The sequence below is a fragment of the Brassica napus genome, chromosome A8 (genome assembly GCF_020379485.1).
Source record: "Brassica napus cultivar Da-Ae chromosome A8, Da-Ae, whole genome shotgun sequence".
Classification (NCBI taxonomy): Eukaryota; Viridiplantae; Streptophyta; class Magnoliopsida; order Brassicales; family Brassicaceae; genus Brassica; species Brassica napus.
The window spans coordinates 7094320-7115691 of record NC_063441.1 but is presented as its reverse complement, the minus strand read 5'-3'; the positions used below and the strand labels follow the sequence as shown (position 1 = coordinate 7115691).

The 21372-nt window shown below is 35.6% G+C and overlaps 2 protein-coding genes across 2 annotated transcripts; one reads left to right on the top strand and one right to left on the bottom strand.

Annotated features, from left to right (window-relative positions):
• Positions 1-1140: 1140 nt before the first annotated feature.
• LOC106418755 (transcription factor bHLH80-like) lies at positions 1141-3666 on the top strand. Its single transcript, XM_013859513.3, has 5 exons — positions 1141-1767; positions 2194-2328; positions 2428-2493; positions 2808-2876; positions 3408-3666. The coding sequence occupies exons 1-5, from the start codon at positions 1357-1359 to the stop codon at positions 3459-3461; spliced, it is 735 nt and encodes a 244-aa protein (XP_013714967.2). The 5' UTR covers positions 1141-1356; the 3' UTR covers positions 3462-3666.
• A 6038-nt stretch (positions 3667-9704) lies between these two features.
• On the bottom strand, positions 9705-10502 carry LOC106418833. Its single transcript, XM_048737411.1, has one exon. It carries the CDS (start codon positions 10500-10502, stop codon positions 9705-9707), a length of 798 nt encoding a protein of 265 aa, XP_048593368.1.
• Between the last annotated feature and the right edge of the window lie 10870 nt (positions 10503-21372).

Sequence of the window (21372 nt, the reverse complement as noted above, 5' to 3'; positions counted from 1 at the left end):
ATGTGAGCATATCATATATCAATTTCTTGAAATCAGTTTCTCTTTTAGAACACACGATCTTCTCTTGTCGAAACCACCACCAAAGATCTAATAACTATCAAGGAATAGGAAAACACCAAATCACCTTAAAAACACCACTCTGGAACTACATCCTGCCGCCTGCGATACAAGATCTATCTCCAACCAGCACTAATTGCAACATTGATGTAGCTTAGAAATCAGATCTTAAAGCAGCTGGCCTCGCTTGGATCTTTATTGACACATCCACTAGAAATATCACTTGAGGATCCATATCAAGACTTCGTCTCTTTGCCTTGCATGATGGAAGCCCTTGAAATTCGGAGAGCCCTTCTACATTCTACATGCTGCATCTCTTAACTTCAAAATCATATAGGTTATTTCAGGTTCTTAAATGCTTATTGAAGCTATTATATTGAATCGACTGACTATAATTATATGGAGTCTCTTTGGACATTGTTTCACTCATCTATTTTACATTTGATTCATATTATTTTTATTTCATTTCTTGAAGTTTAATAGACTTGTGCATTTATTGGCTAAAACATGCTTTACACTAAATTTTTTTTTGGAACTGATTTTTAGAGTTTATTTGCTAAATAACAAAAAAATAAAAAGAAAACTAGATTTGTAGAGAGAAGATTAGAGAGATAGCATAAGAGATGAAATGTTTTTGGGTATTTAGTGAATTTGTATTTTTTTCACGGTAAAAAAACCTAATTTTTTTTTTCTATTTAATGCAGGCATGAGTTGGTCAAAAACAAAAAAAAGATATTAGGTTATTTCAGATTCTCAGATGCTTATTAAAACTATTATATTGAATCGACTGACTATAATTATATGGAGTTTCCTTGGAGATTGTTTCATTCATCTATTTTACATTTGAGGGTGTATCCACGCGCCATGATTGCGAGTGGTCGACAATGAATATTAACCATATCCACTAAAAATTGAAAGGAGAATAAAATTAAAGAGTGACGTAAAAGCCAGGATTGTTTCAGTGTGATTCACCCCAACGTGGTATTTTACGTATCGACCGTAGATCTTAGGAAAGTCAACAAAGTATGGTTATCTAACGATGAGGTCTATGTGAAATATGGAAAGGCAGATATGTTTCGAGAACAACAAATTTTAGTGAAAGACAAACGGAGAACAATCTGGTCTGCTGCTAAAGAAATTTTACACACAAAAATTAAAATAAATAAAACAGAAATGCGAAAAAGAGGAGACCTTTGTGGCTTTGTCTAATTGCCTCCACTGACTCCTGAAAAAGAAAAAAACGCGATAAAAGCAGGGAAATTCAGTTCACCGACTAAGGAAGTCTCCGTTGAAAATCCGATGCAATCCAGTCACGGAGACGGCGGTGAAGGAGGGAGTGGAGAGGGGAACCGAGGTGGGTTATCTAGGATCCGTTCAGCTCCGGCGACTTGGATTGAAACCCTACTCGTGGATGATGAGGAAGACGATTTGAAACCTAACCTCTGTTTGACTGAGCTTCTTACCGGAAACTCGGCTCGTGACTCATTTGAGTTCCCGAGCTCCGCTGAGCAGGGATTGTACCAAGGTGGTGGCTTTCACCGTCAAAATAGCACTCCGGCGGATTTTCTCAGTGGCTCTGGAGCTGGGACTGATGGGTATTTCTCAAATTTTGGGATTCCGGCGAATTACGACTACTTGCCGCCGAACGTTGACATTTCTCCGGCGAGTAAACGGTCGAGGGAAATTGAAGCTCAGTTCTCTTCTCAGATGGTAAGCTTGTAGAGGAATAGTTTGTTCCCTTTTTTTCGTTTTCTTATTGTTGTCAATTTTTATAAAATTTATGGTCAAAATGCTTAGTCACTCATAGATTAATGAGGTTTTTGAAATGTTGAGTCATGGAGCCACAAGAAAGTTGTAAAAAGCAGTCTTGTCTAATTTTGACAACTTGCATTTGTTTGAAACAAAACTCAGCAAGTTGCATAGTTTTTTTTATTGCCCCTTCTTTCTTTTGAGTGAATGGTTACGTAAAGCTTCTATTTAGTAGATGGCAAACAAAAAATATCAGGCCAGATTAGTCACTACAATAAGTCCAGTGCTTTCAAATCTGAAGATCATCTAATACTTGTGAGATGAGAAATGTTCATATGGATAACTCACCTTGGATAATTATCTCTTCCCTTTTGTTCCGTGAATTAGAAAGAAGAGCAAATGAGTGGTGGTGTATCAGGAATGATGGATATCAACATGGATAAGCTACTTGAGGACTCGGTTCCTTGTAGGGTTCGTGCTAAACGCGGTTGTGCAACTCATCCTCGTAGCATTGCTGAACGGGTATTTGCTTTAAAGTTTCACGCTTTGCAGTCATCACTTGTGCTGCTGCTTATGTATCTATCGTTCTTGTTTTCTTGTTATGAATTGTCATTTTGCTAGGTGAGGAGAACGCGAATAAGTGATCGGATCAGGAGGCTGCAAGAACTTGTTCCTAACATGGATAAGGTAGTTTTTTATTGCAGCGCATATTAATTTCCAAAATTTGGTAATAATCACGAAATGGGGCCAAGAATGCTTAGAGCTTATGGTAAGAATTAGTGCTCTTACTAAGCTTAGCTGTAAAGGAAAATGGATGTTAAATGTTGGATGATTGTGAAGGATTCTTTGTATGATACTTGATTAGTTGCCTCGTAACACATTATGAAAAAAACAAACGTTTGAGAAATACTTTCTGAAACGCTGAGAACGATGAAACTCTGATAGATTGCAGATATTCAGATTTTATGATCTTTTTTGCTTCTTTTTTTTTTTTTTTGCAGCAAACCAACACTGCAGACATGTTAGAAGAAGCTGTGGAGTATGTGAAAGCTCTTCAAAGCAAGATCCAGGTTTATTTTCATATATATCATATATCCACGTAAATTTAGCAATATGGAAAGAGAAAATGACTAGGATAGTACTAAAAATTTTTTTTGTCACAAATATAGTCTTTAAGAATAAAAATGACCAAAATAGCACTTAATATTTTATCAAAAGAGATAAATATACACTTATACCTCAATAGTAAATTAATTTAGACATTAGGGTTTAGAGTTAAGGGGTGGGGTTTAGGATTTAGAGTTTAGGGTTTAGGGTTTAGAGTTGGGGAGTGGAGTTTTGGGGATAAGAAATAAAAAAAATTTAAATTTTTCAAAGGATAAAATGTTATTTTGGTCATTTTAGTTTTTGAAGGCTATTTTTGTGACTTAAACTTAGAAATGTCCTATTTTGGAGATTTGCCCATATGAAAACGAGGGAAATGTTTCAAGAAAAAGCTACGGAGAGAGAACAATGGTTACTAACACAATTTTGTTTTTGAAAAAAAATTAGGACTTGTATATTTTGTTTTGATCATTTTGTTAATTTTTTGATGGATTCAGGAGTTGACAGAGCAGCAGAGGAGGTGCATATGCAAACCTAAGGAAGAACAATAAGGTTTCCTATAGGATTGATATATATATATATTAAGTTTTTTTTTTTTTTTGAATCTACTTGTGCTGATGATCGGTTCGAAAATTCGAAACATGATCCTATACGGAACTAGAAAAAATAGATTATTTGATGTATGTTCTGAGCTGTAAAAGTTTTGTACAATAAGAAGAAAAGTTTATAAAATCAATATAAAGACGTACGCATGTTCTTCGTATAAGTGGGGGAGGTAAAATTAGTTTTAGTGTTTTATCATTCTATGGTTTATGGTCAAGGTAGGCGAAGCCTGTACAATTTGGTTTCTTCTGAGAACTGGCAAAAAAGACCATTGAAAGAAAATGTCTGAACGAATAAAGACCACTGGCCACCATCCCTAAAATTGTCACACTAGTAGTAGACATGGGCATTAAGCAATTGGCATTTTTTTTTTTGTAAAAATAACATATATTGTAAAGATTTTAACATCTAATAGTCAACGATATACCAGAATTTCAAAATTTTGTGAACTATTTATTCAACATAAAGATATAAATGTTTGCAAGTGAACAAATATGTTCTTTTATTTAACTAGGGGAGAGAAATTACAGTTGAGGAGATGAAAGTTTATTTACACTTATTTCTTTACTTTGCCCTTTATCTACATAATAAGTTACATAAAAGACAAGAGGCCAAGAATGTGATGGACTTTATGATGAAGTTAATTATTTAGAGCGTAGAATGTGATAGACTATCAAGTTTTCAGCAAAAGTTGACTTTTTTTTGAAAAGTAATATAATGATATGTATATTCGAAACATTTACAGTGTCTAAGCAAAGACGATGGAACTTTTGAATTTATAAACTTTCTCGAGAAGAAAGAGGAACCAGTATTTCTCAGCATTTGCTTTCTTCAATGTATAACGAGGCAACAAATCAAACTCACAAGCTTATTTCAAAGTAGTCCCCCACAAATATCCTAAATTTCCAAAAGTCATCCGGATGATCCATTTGATTGAATTGTATTTTTAGTGCATAAACAAACAAAATTCTCATTTTCATCCAGATGACTCAGCCAGATGGAGAAACAAACGGGTCATTAGTAGTCCCCCACAAATATCCTTCTATGGTCTATTTATAGCCACATTGGTTATCATGTTTTTTAGAAAAAGACTAGTTTAAGCGGAATGAATATTATATATAAATAAAAATTGATCTATTATTATTTATTTGTATTTATTTATGTATTATATATATAATTAAATTAGAATAAATACATAAATCAAAACAATACCTCTTGTTTATTTATGATACTTTTTTTGGTAAATTAATCAAAACAATCATTTTATTTATTTTATATGGTATATAACTAAATTTCAATGACATGAACATAGATATATAGTATATTTTAACATAAATATTTATTATTGAGAATTCATACTCATATGATAACACAAAATTTCTAATGTACGATTTTTTGAATGCAAATTTTAAAATTAAAATATTAAGGTTTCAATACTTTTTCAATACAAATTAGAAATTATCATATTTCAGTATTTTTCTATGTTATATAGTTTAATTTTAAACTATATTATTATATAATATGAATGTCTAGTAAATGGACTTCATATTCATACGATTTATGGTCATTTGTATCTTGTTACTACCAAAAAAAATTAAACCATTGATCATAAAATTTTAGTGTGACACATTTAACGTTTTCGTAATTTATAGTTGTTTTAAAAATTCAAAATATAACATATAAGAAAAAAATTAATTTCTTTTATTATATGATTAATATGGTTGTTTAATATCTTTTAATAATATAAATTAAATTAAAAAGAGCTAAGATACAAAAATTATTATCAAATATTTATTATTCATTATCATTGATTGTCATATATATGTTACTCATATTAGGAAATTTTGTAGCTTTTATTTAAATAAAGTGCGAGAATATTCTTTTGTACACTATTTATTAATTTAATAGTTAGTTTAGTAAAAAATATATTATAAGTTAAGATGGACCAACCAATTTCTCTAAGAATTCTGAATTTCATTCTCATGGTGACACGTGGCTACAAAACAATGTTGTAATGTTTTTCAATTAATATATAAGGGATTTATACTCATTGAGTTAAATAAATATAAAAGATATGTATGATATATCAACGCCTAAAATCGTATCATTTACAAGAATGAACCGAAAATGTTAAGATACCGATTCTGCATACACGTGCCTACTTGAACAAAGATTCAACGAACAAACTCCGCATATATTTTTTCCAAAAAATAAAATATTGAGATTTCCGTCCAAACAAAAACTATTTGGAAAAACATTCTTTCAGGAAGTTTTTCTGGGAAACATCACGGTTTTATAAAACAGTTTTCTGTAAAACAAACAAAAAGTTCTACATAAAGCTTTTGTAAAATAACCAAAAATAAAAATTTGCAAAGCAAATCTTCCGTAAAATAAAATTTAGAAAGTTTTTACAGAAAACTTTCATAAAACTAGCAGAACAATTCTAAAGAACCCCGGGTCCCCTCTCCGAAGTACTTCGGATCCGGTCCCAAAGACTACCCCCTCCCCTCGGGAAAAGCAAAACTTTCGAGATGGAGAACTTTCCATATTTCCAAATATGGAAGAGTTTAACCTACTCCAACCGACTAAGGCACGCCTTAAGAAAATTATATAAAGGGAACCTAAACCCTAAAAAAAGGGATCGACACTTCGAGACTTAGAAATTAGATGTAGGCGGCTAGAACTAGGGTTCTTACTGAAAACTGTTGTAGTTCTAGCGCTTTGATCTAATAAAACATCTTTTTCTACCTTCTTACTTATAAATTTACACAAAATCTATACGAATACCAGCCTTGTCCATCGTTCCGTAGTACTCACAAAGATCCTACACAAAAATCCCCTAACAGATAGTACTAAAGATACCAAGGTGGATCAACCTGTCAACTATGTTACCCTTGCTGAGAGTGTTTGAAGGAACCAAAGCTGACCTCCAACCTAATTGAGCTCAACTCTGCTTGTCTTGGGGCTTGGTATACATGGGATCGGATTCTTCAAACAAGTATAGAAGGTAAAGCCTTGTGTAGAATTATCACCCTTTCTCTCTCTATTTTTGAAATATAGATAAAATTATAGATATAGTAATGCAAAAAAAAAAAAAAATATATATATATATAGATAAATTTATTAAGAAGGGATTCGAACATGACTTGGTGGCTACAACCATTAAGGCTTGCTTCATAAGAATTCTATAGATAAAGGATTAGAACATGATTTGGTGGCTATAACCATTAAGGCTTGATTCACAAATAATCCTAGGATATAGGTCAAAAAGAAGTGAACAGGAGTTGGTGGCTAAAACCATTAAAGCTTGATTCATGGAAGCTTGTCAAATCTTAGTCAATGATCATGCAATATAAGCAGACTTTGACTGAGAGAGAGATTTAGTAGAGAGAGAGGATAGGAACTATTGTTTACCTACATGTTAAGATATTTGTTTGAGCATCCTTGCATCCTGGGATCGATACCCCCAAGGTAAAGCCTACACTTTATTTACGTAAGAATTAAGATTGGTAGAGGGGATTGTCACACATGATTTGCTAAGTTGTGGACTAGATGAACTTGATTGCTAGACTAGGATATGGTATAGTGTACTTCTGAGACTATGACTGTTTAAGGTGTTGATTCTAAGTTTAAAATTATGCGAGTCCCTTTTGTTTTCAAGTTTCGGTTCCTGAGTCAGATCCGGTAGGATCGATGCCGTTGACTCTCGATGGTGTGGTTTCGACGGTTTGATTAGAATCCATAGTCGTTTATCTTCCCCACAGTTGGCGCCAAAATGTAGATCCTAAAATCTACACTAAGAATTTGATAGTGATCGGGGTTTAATCTAGGGAAGATAAATGATGTATGCAACGATATCGTTAGAACACAACGATATAATCAGTTTCCAGTAGGCAAAAATAGATTTTTATTGATGAATAAGATCGAATACAATGAGTTAAACAAGATCGAATGTTACAAACGAGATCGCTAAGAGAAAGGATCTAAAGGCGGATGAAAACAAGGTCGAAATATGGGTGTAGCTCTCTCTAGGGTTTTCAACGTGTCCTTTTCCTTATGCATCGATCTCTTCTTATAGCGGGCTGCTCCTGTGATGTTCGCAACCGTTCGCGATCTCCGTTTCCTCGAAGTCTCCCTCTGGAGCTTGCGTGCTCACTGTGGGCTTTAACTCTTTGCAGCCCATATTCTTAATCGTGGCTCATTAATGTGTTGACCAAAATTGGGTGTAACACCGATTTTCATGATTATCCTTTAAAACTTTAACATTTATCTCAAAACTTGACATTTATCTCTTCTCGACAATATTTGATAAACCGTCATAGCAACTTCGGGCCAATTTCTTGTTAAAAATCGTAAGTGGGCGTTTGCCGCGTTTCAGACCCCTTTGGGCCATTTTTGACGAAAATATTTTTACAATTTCTTTTCAGAAGAGTAACCTGCAGTACGACGCCGGTTTTACGAGATAATCCAAATCAATAATATATTCGAGATAAGCATGGTGCTAAGTTAATCGTAGTCGTCTTTATACGATCGCTCCGAACTTATACGCAAAAATAAGCTTTTGTCATTTTTCCGTAAAGTTTCAAAGGTAACTTCGATCGAGACGAAACAAGATACAAGTTGACTGCGGCCTGAAAGGGGGAGTTCCGGAGATGAGAATGCATGGTTTTGGACTGATCCAGCTCAACAAAGGCGAGTATGGACAAGATTGATCCAACTCGTCGTTGGGCGAGTTTGATTAGCAGATCCAACTCGCCGTTGGGCGAGTTGGATGAAGTTCGTCCAACTCGCTCAACTGCGAGTTAGATCGGTCGGCCCAACTCGCCGTTGGGCGAGTTGGTCTTGGCTAATCCAATTTCTCTGAAGGGTCGGACGATGCTGGTTTGGTTGTTCTGATGCTGGGGAATCATTTGTTCGACGGTTTAAATGGTCCCTTGTCGGGTAATAGTCTTAAGAATACGAAATTTTAGTTTTTTGTATTCTTATTTTCCTTTTAAAAAGGTTTCTCGAGAACTTTCCGACATTGATTTTGTCTTTACCGATTTTGACCCAACGTGATTTCGATTTAAACCAAAGTAAACCGCAGAATCCACCGGTTTACTTAATGAATGGTTAGATCGATTTCGCCCCAAAAGGTGACATACGGTGAAGCGATAAAAAGCAAAAGCCGACATACCCAATTCGACGACAAACCGTCACGATCAGGAACACCTTCATGCTAGACCACCTATCTTCTAGACCTGACCCACAAATTCACTGAGATCCGCTACGCGTCTCACAAGTGAACTGGGGGGACGTACTGTAGGAGATAATTGCATCCCTCAACATCAGATAGTAGGTCTGGCCCATATAAGCAAAGCATCAGCTCGGCTCGTAGGCTTCAAGACCGAGTGTCGGCTTGACTCAAGACTGCCTTTAGCCGACTCCTCAAATCGACTAAAAGCAGTCAGCTCAGTGGCTTAATTTGCCCGCCTAAGCACCAGGCCTGACGAGTTAAAGCCCATTAAGAGCAGGGCGACGTAGGGCACGAGGAGGAGAGAAGTCAACTATATAAGGAGAGGAAGAGGCAACAAAAAAGGGAGCCGAATATCACTACACATGCCAGAGCTTCCATTATCTACCAGTATCCTTTTCATCAGGCAGTTCGCTACAGTGAGTGATATGACAAGGGTGTCATGATGTGGGGTGAGAACCTTTTTCTGCTCCTTGACCGTGAAACCTATTTTGTCCGTACCCAGGAGCAGGTGTTTCGGCTTGGCTGCCTCTAGGCCGTGCTTGGCGTTCCAAGTGCTTTTCTTCGCGGCTGCGTGGCTTATGCTGCTGATCTCTGAACCGCCCAATATGACATGTATCACTCGGTCCTGTCGAGGTGGCGATACGGGAGCAGCTTCAGTGGGCTTCCCCGTTATCTCCTTACTTAGATGGCTCTTGGCCTTCTCGGAAAGAAACTTCTTGAGGTGTCCTTTCTTAAGAAAATCGTTGACTTTGATCTTCAGTGCGACACAATCTTCCGTTTTGTGACTGTGGTCTCGGTGGAAGTCGCACCAGAGACAAGGGTTCCGGAAAGAATCGGGTGCTTTCATCTTCTGAGGCCTCTTGACCTGTTGGCCCATCTGCCTCATAACATTGATCAGCTCTGGCCTTGTGACGGAAAGGTGAGAGATGTCTGGGCACGTGGACACTGCCATCCCTTATGCCTTCTCGATCGACCGGTTATGGTATCTGCCCCGGTTTCGATTCCCATAGTCCCTGGCTGGTCTTTGAGAGGATCTCTCGTCTCGCTCGGTTCGGTCTGATCTGATTGCCTTGGGATCTTGCTTTTGCTGCGCCTTAGCGCGACTGGCGACGTTTTTCTCCCATTTTACATGCGCCCAGGCTCGGGATAGGACGTCTTCCATGGTTTTGCACTTATATTTGGTTAGATCCTTATACAGGTCCCCGTCGAGGAGCAGAGCTCTCTTGCAGGCAGAGATAGCAGTGGGGATACTGCATTCAAGAATAGCCACCTTCTCTTGATTGAAGCGGGCTATGTAGCCTCGTAAGGGTTTCGTCCGGCGTTGGAGGATTTCGTAGAGGCCATCAAAGGTTTTCTTTAGCTTCCTGCTGCTGGCGAATTGTTCCACGAATATGTCGCTGAGAATCACGAAGGAGGCTATGGACCTGAAGAGTAGGTTGATGTACCATTGCAGAGCGGGTCCGGTTAGGGTTGAGCCGAACCCTTTGCATATGATAGCTTCACGCGACTCCTTTGGGAGTGCTACGGCGAGCATCCTTTGTCTGTATTTGGCGACATGGTCGTCTGGATCAGTAGTGCCGTCGTACGCCTTTATGCTGGGGAAGGAGAACTTCATGGGCATCTCGATTAAGGTGATCTCATCCGTGGAAGGAGTGTCGGCATAAGAGTCGGAGTTTCTCTTCCGGATGGAGGGAGCTACCCCTGGGAGCCTCTCTACCATGGACTGCATGGCATCAAGCCTCTTGGAGAACATCTACTCCAGGTAAGCGACCATAGGAGACTCCTCTTTTGTTGCTCTGCTAGGTGCTTCCTTATCGGGTTCTGGCTCAGATTCGCTGTCTTCCACGTCGTAGGTTTGAGCATCCTTAGCCTTTTTGCGCGTTGATGCGTCTCCTCCCAACGCCGTAGGTGGGAGATTCACACCCGTTCCGGAGTTGGGTGTCTCCAGAGTCGGCATGGGGCGGACCTGAGGCCGGAATCGACGCTTCTTGTTACTCCCCGTGTTGAGGGCTTGGTTCTCGTCTCGGAGGTTTAGATTCTCCGATTCGATCTGGCTGAGCTTCTCGGCGCTCAGTATAGATTTCGTATATAGTTTTAGAGAGATATACTTGAAGAGATGTTTTATTAGTTGAACAAGCCGGAGCTACAACAGATTGGTGTATAAAACCCTAGTTTTAGCCGCCTAGCTTTAATTTCTAAGTCTTGAAGTGTCGATCCTTTGCTCTAGGGTTTAGGTTCCCTTTATATAGTCTTCTCAAGGCGGGCCTAAGTCGGTTGGAGTAGGTTAAACTCTTCCATATTCGGAAATATACAAGGTTCTCCTTATCGGAAGTTTCCTTTTCCCTGGGGAAGGGGGTGGTCTCTGGGACCGGACCCGGAGTACTTCGTAGCGGGGAACCGGGGTGCCTCCTAGCGGGGACCCAGAGGCCGGTGTCCTCCCTAGGGTCTGGAGAAATTCAATACTTGAGTATATTTCCCCAACAAAGACCAACTGCTATGTTATCGCGAGAAACCGTGGAGAGAGCTGTTGACAAAGAGGATGAGCTATCCGCCATAGAATCGATACTGGGTATGGAAGGAGGATAAGGGTGCATCCTCCAAGTCTTAGCCTTATGATAATCATCGTACACAGCGGATATTGGCAAACAAAGGGCGCTTCCTAGAAATAAACAAAAAAAGAAGAGTTCAGAATGAAGATCGAGAGAATAAAAAGAGCAAGTGATCTCACCCCAAATCCGGCTATGACGTAAGGTCTCCTAACTCATCAAAAATGGCACCCACCGGAATCGCTTAGGGATTTTCATCGCCAGGTTCACCAATGCTTCTCCGGCAAAAGACACTGGGCAAAACACATCTAGAAAGCAAGAAGAAAACTTCATGATTCAACGCAAAAATCAGACATTATTCTAAGAAGAGATCATCGAAGCAACTTACCAACCGAACGCTAAAACAAGGGGTAGCCGGAGGCTCCGTTCATCTTCATGATTACATATCTCATGTCCCACAGGTCTCCAAATGGATAGATACCTCCAGCACCCCTCGACGGTTCATCCACCAATGGCCTTCCATCTCGAGATCGGATATGATAAAATCCTTTCTTTCCAATCAAAGGAGCAAAGTAGTAAGAGTAAAGAACTTCAGATACCCCAAACGGTATACCATGGAATTCTCCCAGAACTCGAATAGTAATCAGCGTGCGCCAGGACAACGGAGTAAGTTGTGACGGCGCGAAACCAAAGCAAGCGGACACCTTTGCTATCAACGAAGGGATGAATCCTCTAAAGCCTGCCTCGGAGATAGCAATCTCGTTCATTCCTCCGTCTAGAGCACGTTCAAATTCGGAAGAACATCTCAGCCCCAACAAAGGAGAAATCTAGTACTTCCTTCGAATTTCCGCCAGTTTGTCTTCACAAATTTTGGAGCAAGGACCGTCATTATCCGGAAATAGGGATCGCCGCTGCCTCAATGGAGCCATAGGGACCGCCTCATCAGCCTCAGGAAAATTCCCCCAAGAGGGAACGAGAGAAGAGAAAGGATCTGCAAAGAGGCGGCGAGGTCGCAAGCGTCCACCCACGAACGAGGCAGGGAAAGCGGGAAGGTTGGATGATTGATCCATTCTAGCTCGAGGGAGGTAAATTCTGAGGAATCAAGCTGAGGATAGCAACCCACCTAGATCCGTGTATATATAGTATTTCCTCCATCGAATGGTCTGGAAAAATGGGAAGGATTAATTCTCCAAATCTCTCTGAAAACGGCAAGATGATAAAGGTATATTTTCGAAACATCGGTGAAAAGGAAATGCGGGTGTCCCCTCAAGGAGAAAAGGAAAATCTTGATAAGGCAATCACGAACCTATTATAGTATCTTGAGTGCATCTCCCTAGACCTCTAAACCAGCTCCCAGAACCTGGCCTGCAGAATACAGAACCTGGCCTGCAGAATACAAAAAGCGATTCATGGAGAAATCCCCTTGATAAGTCTTATATCAACCCGAAAGGGATAGTTCGTGCCTTGAAGCCTATATCAATCCTATCTTGGGTGCAAGGGTCTAATCCTCCGAATAAAAGGACCTGCATGAAAGTTCCTGCCAACGGATCTTCTGTTACCTCGAGAAAAGTAGTTATAGACCTCATCATCAAGACTAACCCAAGGTTCTAGGTTGCAAGCCCTGAGCATTAACCCTGTCATCCAAAGAACAAGGTTCAGAATCATGTGAAGTCATCTTCCAATAGGTCCATCATCTGCTATAGACCCTGGTCTACTCAGGGAAACCCGACTCTCCTCCAGGCTCCAACACGGTCCAGGCCTAAGACGGAACCTAGAGAAAGGAATTACTGGAGCGACGTCCTGCCTAAGGGATGCATGCTGAGATAGGGCAGCTCCGGCTGACTCAAGTGCATAGGTTATCTCCCGAATTCAGTGACGAGCTTGAGGAATAAGGGGCAAACTGTTGGGGGAAAATACACCAGTATAATTATTCTCCAGGCTCCGGGCAGGACACCGGCCTCCAGGTTCCTGTGATACGAGAACCTGGCTCAGAGCCCTGCTTCCGGACCCGCCTCTGGGAAAAATGGAAGTTTTCTACTAAAGGTGATTCTTCCATATTTTCGTATATGGAAGAGTCTGACCTGTCCAACTGACTTCTCTACGACTATATAAGCGGAGCCTGTACCTTAGAACAAGGGATAGACATTCAGAGACTAAGAGATAAGAGCTAGGCGGCTATAACTAGGGTTTATACACCAACCATTGTAGTTCCTTCTCAATTCATCAATAAAACATCTTTTAGTCTCAATTTCTTATACTTGTTCTCGCTCTTGTATTGTTCCGTAGTACTCACAAAGATCCTACACAAAAATCCCCTAACAAAGCACGCTTAACTCTGGAGTTCTAAATGGATGTGTAATGGAAAAGTTATGTAAACTTTGGTGACATAGGTAACCAAATCCATCTTTTTAAGCATTTTCATATATCACAACTCGGGATGTTACATATACGTAGTGGGATGTTGCGTTTACTGAGAATGAATTTGAAGTTTAATGGCATCCTCTTAAAGTGATTCATATGCGTTACTCTGCTCTTATCTCATACGAAGAAATATAAATTAGGATTCTTGAAAAAACGACAGTGAACGGAGGTTGCAACATTTTAAAAAAAAATTCTGAGATCCACGTAAGAAGCAAATGTAAATTTGTGGGCTAAAACTACCTTTTGTATTCATGACCCAACTATGGACACCCTTTCTAAAATTATGAAGCAATGATCAATGGGCTATAAATGTTTTCTAGCCCGTTTAGGAAATCTCGTATCCCTTGAGCAACATAAACAATAGGAAAATAGTGGCTGACGTGGCGAGTTATGGTTTACCGACCACTGACGTGGCATCATGAAAAGAGAGCATTATGGCAGGATTATTTATATTTTTAAATGTTAACTATATAACTATTCTTTTGGAAAAATGTATTCCAAATTGTATGTTTGTGTAAATATACAATATATGTATATACATGAGTGTTTTGTATTTATGGTATGTGTAATAGAAAGTTTTCATATTTTTAGGTTAAAAGTATTGTTTTGTAATTTTGATATGAGCAATTTTTGCGATGTTTGAATTTTCTTGTTGTTTGTGTGCTTAACCTAAGTGATATTGGTACTTAACCTTTATTTTTTTTCTGAAAATAGAAAATAATGGCACAATGAGTAACATATATCAAAACATATCTAATTAAACATATTGTATATTTACACATATTTCCTTAATGAAAAAAATAAAACTATACATTTTTCAGATGGATGTTTAATAAATTTTCCTTTTCTTATATATTTTTTTTTTTTGCTGAAATTTTAAATTGATTATCAACAAAGAAAAAAATTACAGGCCACTAAGGTTTATGCTTTCAATCATGAACACCATCAATAAAAGAAACTGGAAATAACTGGGTCCTTAGACTAGGTGGTTCGAAGGAACCAGCGCTGCATCATATCAGTGTAGAAAGATGGCCGTCGGTGTCGTAGTGATGATATCCTGTTCTTGATGGTCTTATCAATTACACGAACTAGATGATTTGCACTCTGGGGTTGCCCTTGATGCCTTCTGCTGTTCCTCTCCCTCCATAGGCTATAGATGGTAGTCTGGAAAACAAGTTTCAGGAGACAGGTATCTATCTCCTTACGTGGAGTTGAAAGAAGGGATGCTATGGTGATAGACCAGTCAGGGTTCACCCTAGACCACAAAAGGTAACCGACCAGATCAATCCAAACAGTAAAAGAGTAGGGACACGCGAAGAACAGATGGTCTCTGGTCTCGTCCGGTTCCCCACACAAAAGACACGCCTGGTAGCAACCCCACGCTCTACTCCTAGCTCCCGTAGATAATCTATCCTTGAGTGCTAGCCAAGTAATAAAAGAGAACCTAGGGATGGCCTGTGGAAACCATACAATCTTGCTCCAAGGAACAGTAGGGTGCGTGACCTTCCTTTTCTTATATTGTATATTTACTTATTATTTAGTTTTATTATATTGTATATTTATTTATTCAAATTTTATTGCTTTTATATCAAATAGTAATATTTCGATAGATGTTTGATATCATATTTCTATTTCTTATATTGCATATTTACTTATTATTTATTTTATTATAATTTTTTTTCATATAGATGTTTAATGTATTTTTTCTATTTCCTATATTATATATATATATATATTTTTTTTTTTATATTGTATATTTATTTATCCAATATTAAGATAGATATTTAATGTAATATTTATACTTTTTATATTGTATATTACTTATTATTTATATTACTGTACATTTTTCATATTGATATTTAATTTAGTTTTTCCATTTTTTATATTGTATATTTACTTATTGTTAATTTTTTCTTATTTTGTATATTTACTTATTCAACACTTCTTGCTTTTATATCAAATGATAAAATTACAATATATGTTTAATGTAATATATATTTCTTATATAGTATATTTACTTATTATTTATTATTTCTTATGTTGTATATTTACTTTTTCTAATATTACGATGTATTTTTAATGTAATATTTCTATTTTTTTATTGTATATTTACTTATTATTTATTTTTCACTTATATTTACTTATAAAATATTTGGAAGTAATAAAAATGTAAAACTATTCATTTTTCATATAGATGTTTAATGTAGTTTTTCTTATATTGTATATTTACTTATTATTTATTTTTCTTATATTGTATATATATGGAGTTTATGCAAATAAGACTCAAAACTTGAAGTCAAACACAAAACTAACTCATGCTTTTTTTGGAACTTTGACTTTTCTCTTTCACCCCCAAAGTTCAGATTATTCACGAAAATGCCATCACTTTTTTTTTCTTTCTTTTTTTTCGAAAATGCATATTTTACTCTATCACCCTCATCTTCTTCAAGTATTCACAATAATGCCATTGCTATCAATACACTAACCACCATGAACAACCAATTTGAAGCTTTTAATGCACCTAAAAATCGATTTACGTTCTTTCTTTCTCAATTCTTATGAACTAAAAACATCTCTTTTACTTTTTCTCCATATTCATCAAAAAAAACCCCAAGATTTGATTCTAAAATTTTTATGGTTCATAGAGCCAATGAAGCTTACGATTCTTGGTGGGTCACTTTTGTTTGAGATTCTGGGTGCTTGAAGAAGACTTATGTGTGTTAAACAAGTTATATCACTGACTGAAACTATGAAATCAGTTTTTTTTCCTAGATCTGTTCATCCAGACGACTTACATGTGGCTGTAGACGACTTACATGGAAGTCTTATGGTCAATGCAGAGGTGAATTTTGCAATTGACTTTTAAATGTGTTTTTATAGACGATTTACATGGAAGTCGTCCATCTTTGACCGGATTGTGTCAGAAATTTGACTTTTCTTGGACGACTTACTCATCCAGTAAAAAATTAAAAAAATCAATATTTTGTTATACCTTGACGACTTACATGGAAGTCATCCCAGGTTAGTTTTGCAATTGAAAAATAAAATAAAAAAATATTTTTTTCTAGACGACTAACACGGAAGTCGTCCATCGGACGATTTACATTGAAGTCGTCCATGATTTTATTCCGAGATTCTGGTAAAACCTTGCTTATCTTGGACGACTTCCATGTAAGTCGTCGGATGGACGACTTCCGTGTAAGTCGTCTAGAATGGACGACTTCCGTGTAAGTCGTCTAGAAAAAAAATTTTGTTTTATTTTTCAATTGTAAAACTAACTTGAGACGACTTACATGGAAGTCGTCTAGGTATATTAAAATATTGATATTTAAAAAAAAATTCTATTGGACGACTTACGTATAAGTCGTTCCGGAAAAGTCAAATTTCTGACACAATCCGATCAAATGCAAAACTAACCCGTTTTCCCTAGACCGCTTACATGTAAGTCGTCTCGAGTTTTTTTTTTAACAAACAAAGATGGACGACTTCCATGTAAGTAGTCTAGATTAAAAAACAGTTGCAAAACTAACCTAAATCGACGACTTCCTAGAAGTCTGCCATAGGAGCTCCGTGGAAGTCGTCTGCATCAATGTTTAATAAACTTTTATTTTCTCTAAAACTATAAAGATTTTTAACATGTCTATTAATCAATATTTTAGCCACGTGGAAGTTCTTTAATTCATGTCTATTAATCAATATTTTAGCTACTGAATTAAATTTATAACTTAATTCGTGATATTTATGAGGTTACCAACATTCATGTTTATTAAAGCTTCTTGTTGATCCGAGAAGACTTCCACGGAAGTCTTCTACGCTAGTTTTTGAATAACTTGTATTTTTAAGAGTATTAAAAAAACTTCAAGATATGTAAACTCGTATTTTCAAAATATGTTTTATGTCTTAGTTTTACTAAATTTGACTAAGTTTTTCAATACAAATTTGTAAAAATTGTAATATGTTTTAACTAGTTACCATTGTTTGTTTCCATCTCTTAAGTATGCACCAATGATGATTATTGCTATGAGTGGGTAAAATACTTGTTTTTTTAAATGTTGTATCAATGACTTAAGTATCATTATTGTTATAGGCATCAATGATGTTTTTTGCTATGAGTGAGTAGAATGGTTAAAATGATTCTTAATATGTTGTATCAATGACTTAAGTATCATTATTGTTATGTGCATCAATGATGTTTTTTTGCTAGAAGACTTCCCAGAAGACTTCTAATGAAAGTGTTTTATATCATTGAACTTATGTAATGGTTTATCTTTTCTGAATTTGACTAAGTTTTCTTGAGAATTCTTCTTCCTTAGTTGTAATAAATTTGTTTAATTTTTTCTGTTATTGTGTTTTGTTATTAAAGTTGTATCAATAACTTCAATTATGTCAAGTAATTTTGGCAAGATAATATTTTGGAATATGAACATATTTACCAAATTTTTTATTAATATCTCTTCAAATTTACAAAAAAAATCATAACTAAAGGAGTACACATGCAAATCAGAAAACAGACCAAAAACAAAATTATTATAGATCATTTCTCTACAAAGACAAGCTTGGACTCCACTTGATATGGAAGAACACTCCGACAGAAGACTTCCAGGAAGTCTTCTTCTAGAACATTATATTTTAGAAGACTTTGGGAGACTTATGGAAAGTCTTCTCGGAAGTCTTCTAAAATATAATGCGCTAGAGACTTCCTATAAATCTTTCAAAGTCTGCTCCAGATCTGAAAAACATGCATATCAAAAAATTTCAAATGACTTAAAAACACAGAAAATGAGTGGAAGACTATATAGATCTACTTTTATAGAACACACAAAGTACATATCCAAGTGGAAGATTAGAACCATCTGGTTAAAAACCTACAACAAAAAGATAGATTAGTGAGAAAGACATGAGACCAAAAATGAAAAATTCATATAAAGTTTGGTGTTTTCAAGTCAAAGATATTAGAATGGGTTTGGAGTGTTTTAGTTTGGAAAAAAGATAAGAACTTTATGCAACATGAAGTTACCAAATGAAGAAAAATCATACATTTAAACTTACCAAAACACTCAGATCTGTTATGAAAGGGAGATATGTGAGAAGACTCCGTCAGAAGACTTCCAGGTCAGTCAACCTGGAAGTCTTCTAGCGCATTATATTTTAGACGACCAACAGGTAAGTCGCCCCAAAAGTCTTTCAAATCTGAAAAACCTTCATATCCAAAAACGTTCAAATAGTTTAAAAACAGAAAAAATGAGTGAAAGATTAGATAGATCTACCTTTATAGAACACACAAAAATACATATCTAAAATTAATAGATCTACCTTTAAATGAATGGAAGATGATAACCATGTGATGAAAAACCTGAAAACAAGATAAACTAGTGAGAAAGACATGAATAAAAACAATAAATTGATATACAATTTGGTGTTTATAAGTTCAAAGAAATTAGAGAAAGGTTGGAGAGTTTTAGAACGAGGAACATACTAATTTTGTTGCAGCCATTTGAGAGGAGGAAAGAGAATGTGTAAATTTCTTTATATATGGAGACAAAAATTCCAATAAGGTTACATATTTTTGATTCAGAAGACTTTCAAGTAAATCTTGTAATATAAGGCTTACCAGACGACATACTTGTAAGTCGCCCAGAAGACTTCAATATTTTTAGCGGGATTTAGAAGACTTTCACAGAAGTCTTCTAATCACCACACGACTTACATGTTAGTCGTCTAGACCCTAAACACAACCCCTAAACTAAATTAACTAACTAAACACTTCATAAAATCAAATTAAACTTAAAAAATGTTTACTCTACACAGAAATAATCACATGTCGGTAAAAATTTAATTTTTCAAAAAAACATTTAAGCTTTCTAAAATCTAACCCTAAGAATACATACAATACTACAACATATATTGCTAAACCCTAGACCAAAGAATATCATGATTCACTACTTTCAATCATTTATGTTGAAAACAATTCAATTTTATTATATCTCAATTTATATCTCAATTTATATCACTTAAAACTGCTTATAATTACATGATTTTAATTTTTCGCTTATCAAAATATTTTTTACAAAATGTATAAATTATTTTTAAGATCCACTATACTAGAGGACTTCCATGGACGTCGTCCATAAGACTTAACAGAATCCCAGAAGACTCGGAAGACTTAGCGGGGCTATATTCGTAAAAATGAGTTTTGTTTTTTGTTTGGTCACAAGGGGATGACTGTAATTTCACAAGGTTTTTAGGTTACTTTTGCATTTGATTCAAGTTTGGGTATACTTTTGCATTTGATTCTAATTGGTTTTCTTTAATATTAAATTTTAATATTACAATAGATGTTTAATGTAATATTTTTATTTCTTATATTGTATATTTACTTATTATGCATTTTAGATAGATGTTTAATGTGGGTTTTATATTTCTTATATTGTATACTTACTTATTATTTATTTTACTTATATATTTTTTTTTGAACAAACTTTTTTTACTTATATTGTATATTTAATTATTCTAATATTATAATAGATGTTTAATGTAATATTTTATTTTTTATATTTTATATTTACTTATTATTTATTTTACTATATATGTTTCAAATAGATGTTTAATTTAGTTCTTTTATTTCTTATGTTGTATATTTATTTATTTTTTTAGTTGTTCTTATATTATATATTTACTTATTCTAATTTTTATTTATTTTATATCAAATGATAATTTATGTTAGATGTTTAATGTAATATTTATATTATATTTACTTATTATTTATTTTCTGTTTTTTAATAATAATACCCCGTGGCATCTTTCGGAAGAAGTTTTTTTTTTGTGATGTAGACGCTCTATGGAACCTCAAAAGTTACCATACATTTTTCAGATAGATGTAGTTTTTTTTTATTTTTTCTATTGTATATTTACTTATTATTTATTTTACAATAAATTTTCCAAATATATTTTGAAGTTAAGAAGACATATCTAAACATTTTTTCCAGAACCATTTTAAACAGGGGAAATTGCCACAAGTACCACATTCATAGTACCACTTTTTCGTGTTTACACCCCTAATCGTGAACGCGCTAAGCGCTAGTCGGGCGGTCGGGTTGGGCCTAGCGTCTGAAGAGAAAATCAGGGATTAATCGGAAATTATGCGGGGCAAAATTTTTAGATTGTTTACTATGTTATAAAATATGTTAATCTTTAATTGTGTATAACATTAATGCATTTTCATGTTTAAGATTGTATAAAACACACAAATAGAATATATAAAACTTAATATAGTGTAATTTTCATTAAACTTATGAATATAAATGATATTTATAAAACTTTGGATCAAAAAAATAAATAAAAATATTATTAAAAATAAAATAAAAATAAAATAAAAATAAAAAAAATAGATTAGGCGGCCGCCTAGGCGGCTACGCGATCATTTAGGCGGTCTAGGAGGAGAAAATTGGATATCCGATTTTTAACCGATTTGGCATAAATCGTGGCGGAAGAATGACACGTAGCGCCAGGCGGCCGCCTAGGCGATTAGGCGGCCGATTTTTAGAACATGGGTTTACACTAACCACTTCTACCTTTATTTTTAATGAAGGGTAAAATACATTTATACCCCTAGGATTAACTAATCTACACTTAGGGTTTAGAGTTGAAGGGTGGTGT

Coding starts and splice junctions, on each gene's coding strand:
- LOC106418755 (XM_013859513.3), top strand. CDS start 1,357: ATGCAATCCAGTCACGGAGACGGCGGTGAAGGAGGGAGTGGAGAGGGG. Junction 1,768..2,193: donor CTCAGTTCTCTTCTCAGATG/GTAAGCTTGTAG, acceptor TCCGTGAATTAG/AAAGAAGAGCAAATGAGTGG. Junction 2,329..2,427: donor CTCGTAGCATTGCTGAACGG/GTATTTGCTTTA, acceptor TCATTTTGCTAG/GTGAGGAGAACGCGAATAAG.
- LOC106418833 (XM_048737411.1), bottom strand. CDS start 10,502: ATGTTCTCCAAGAGGCTTGATGCCATGCAGTCCATGGTAGAGAGGCTC.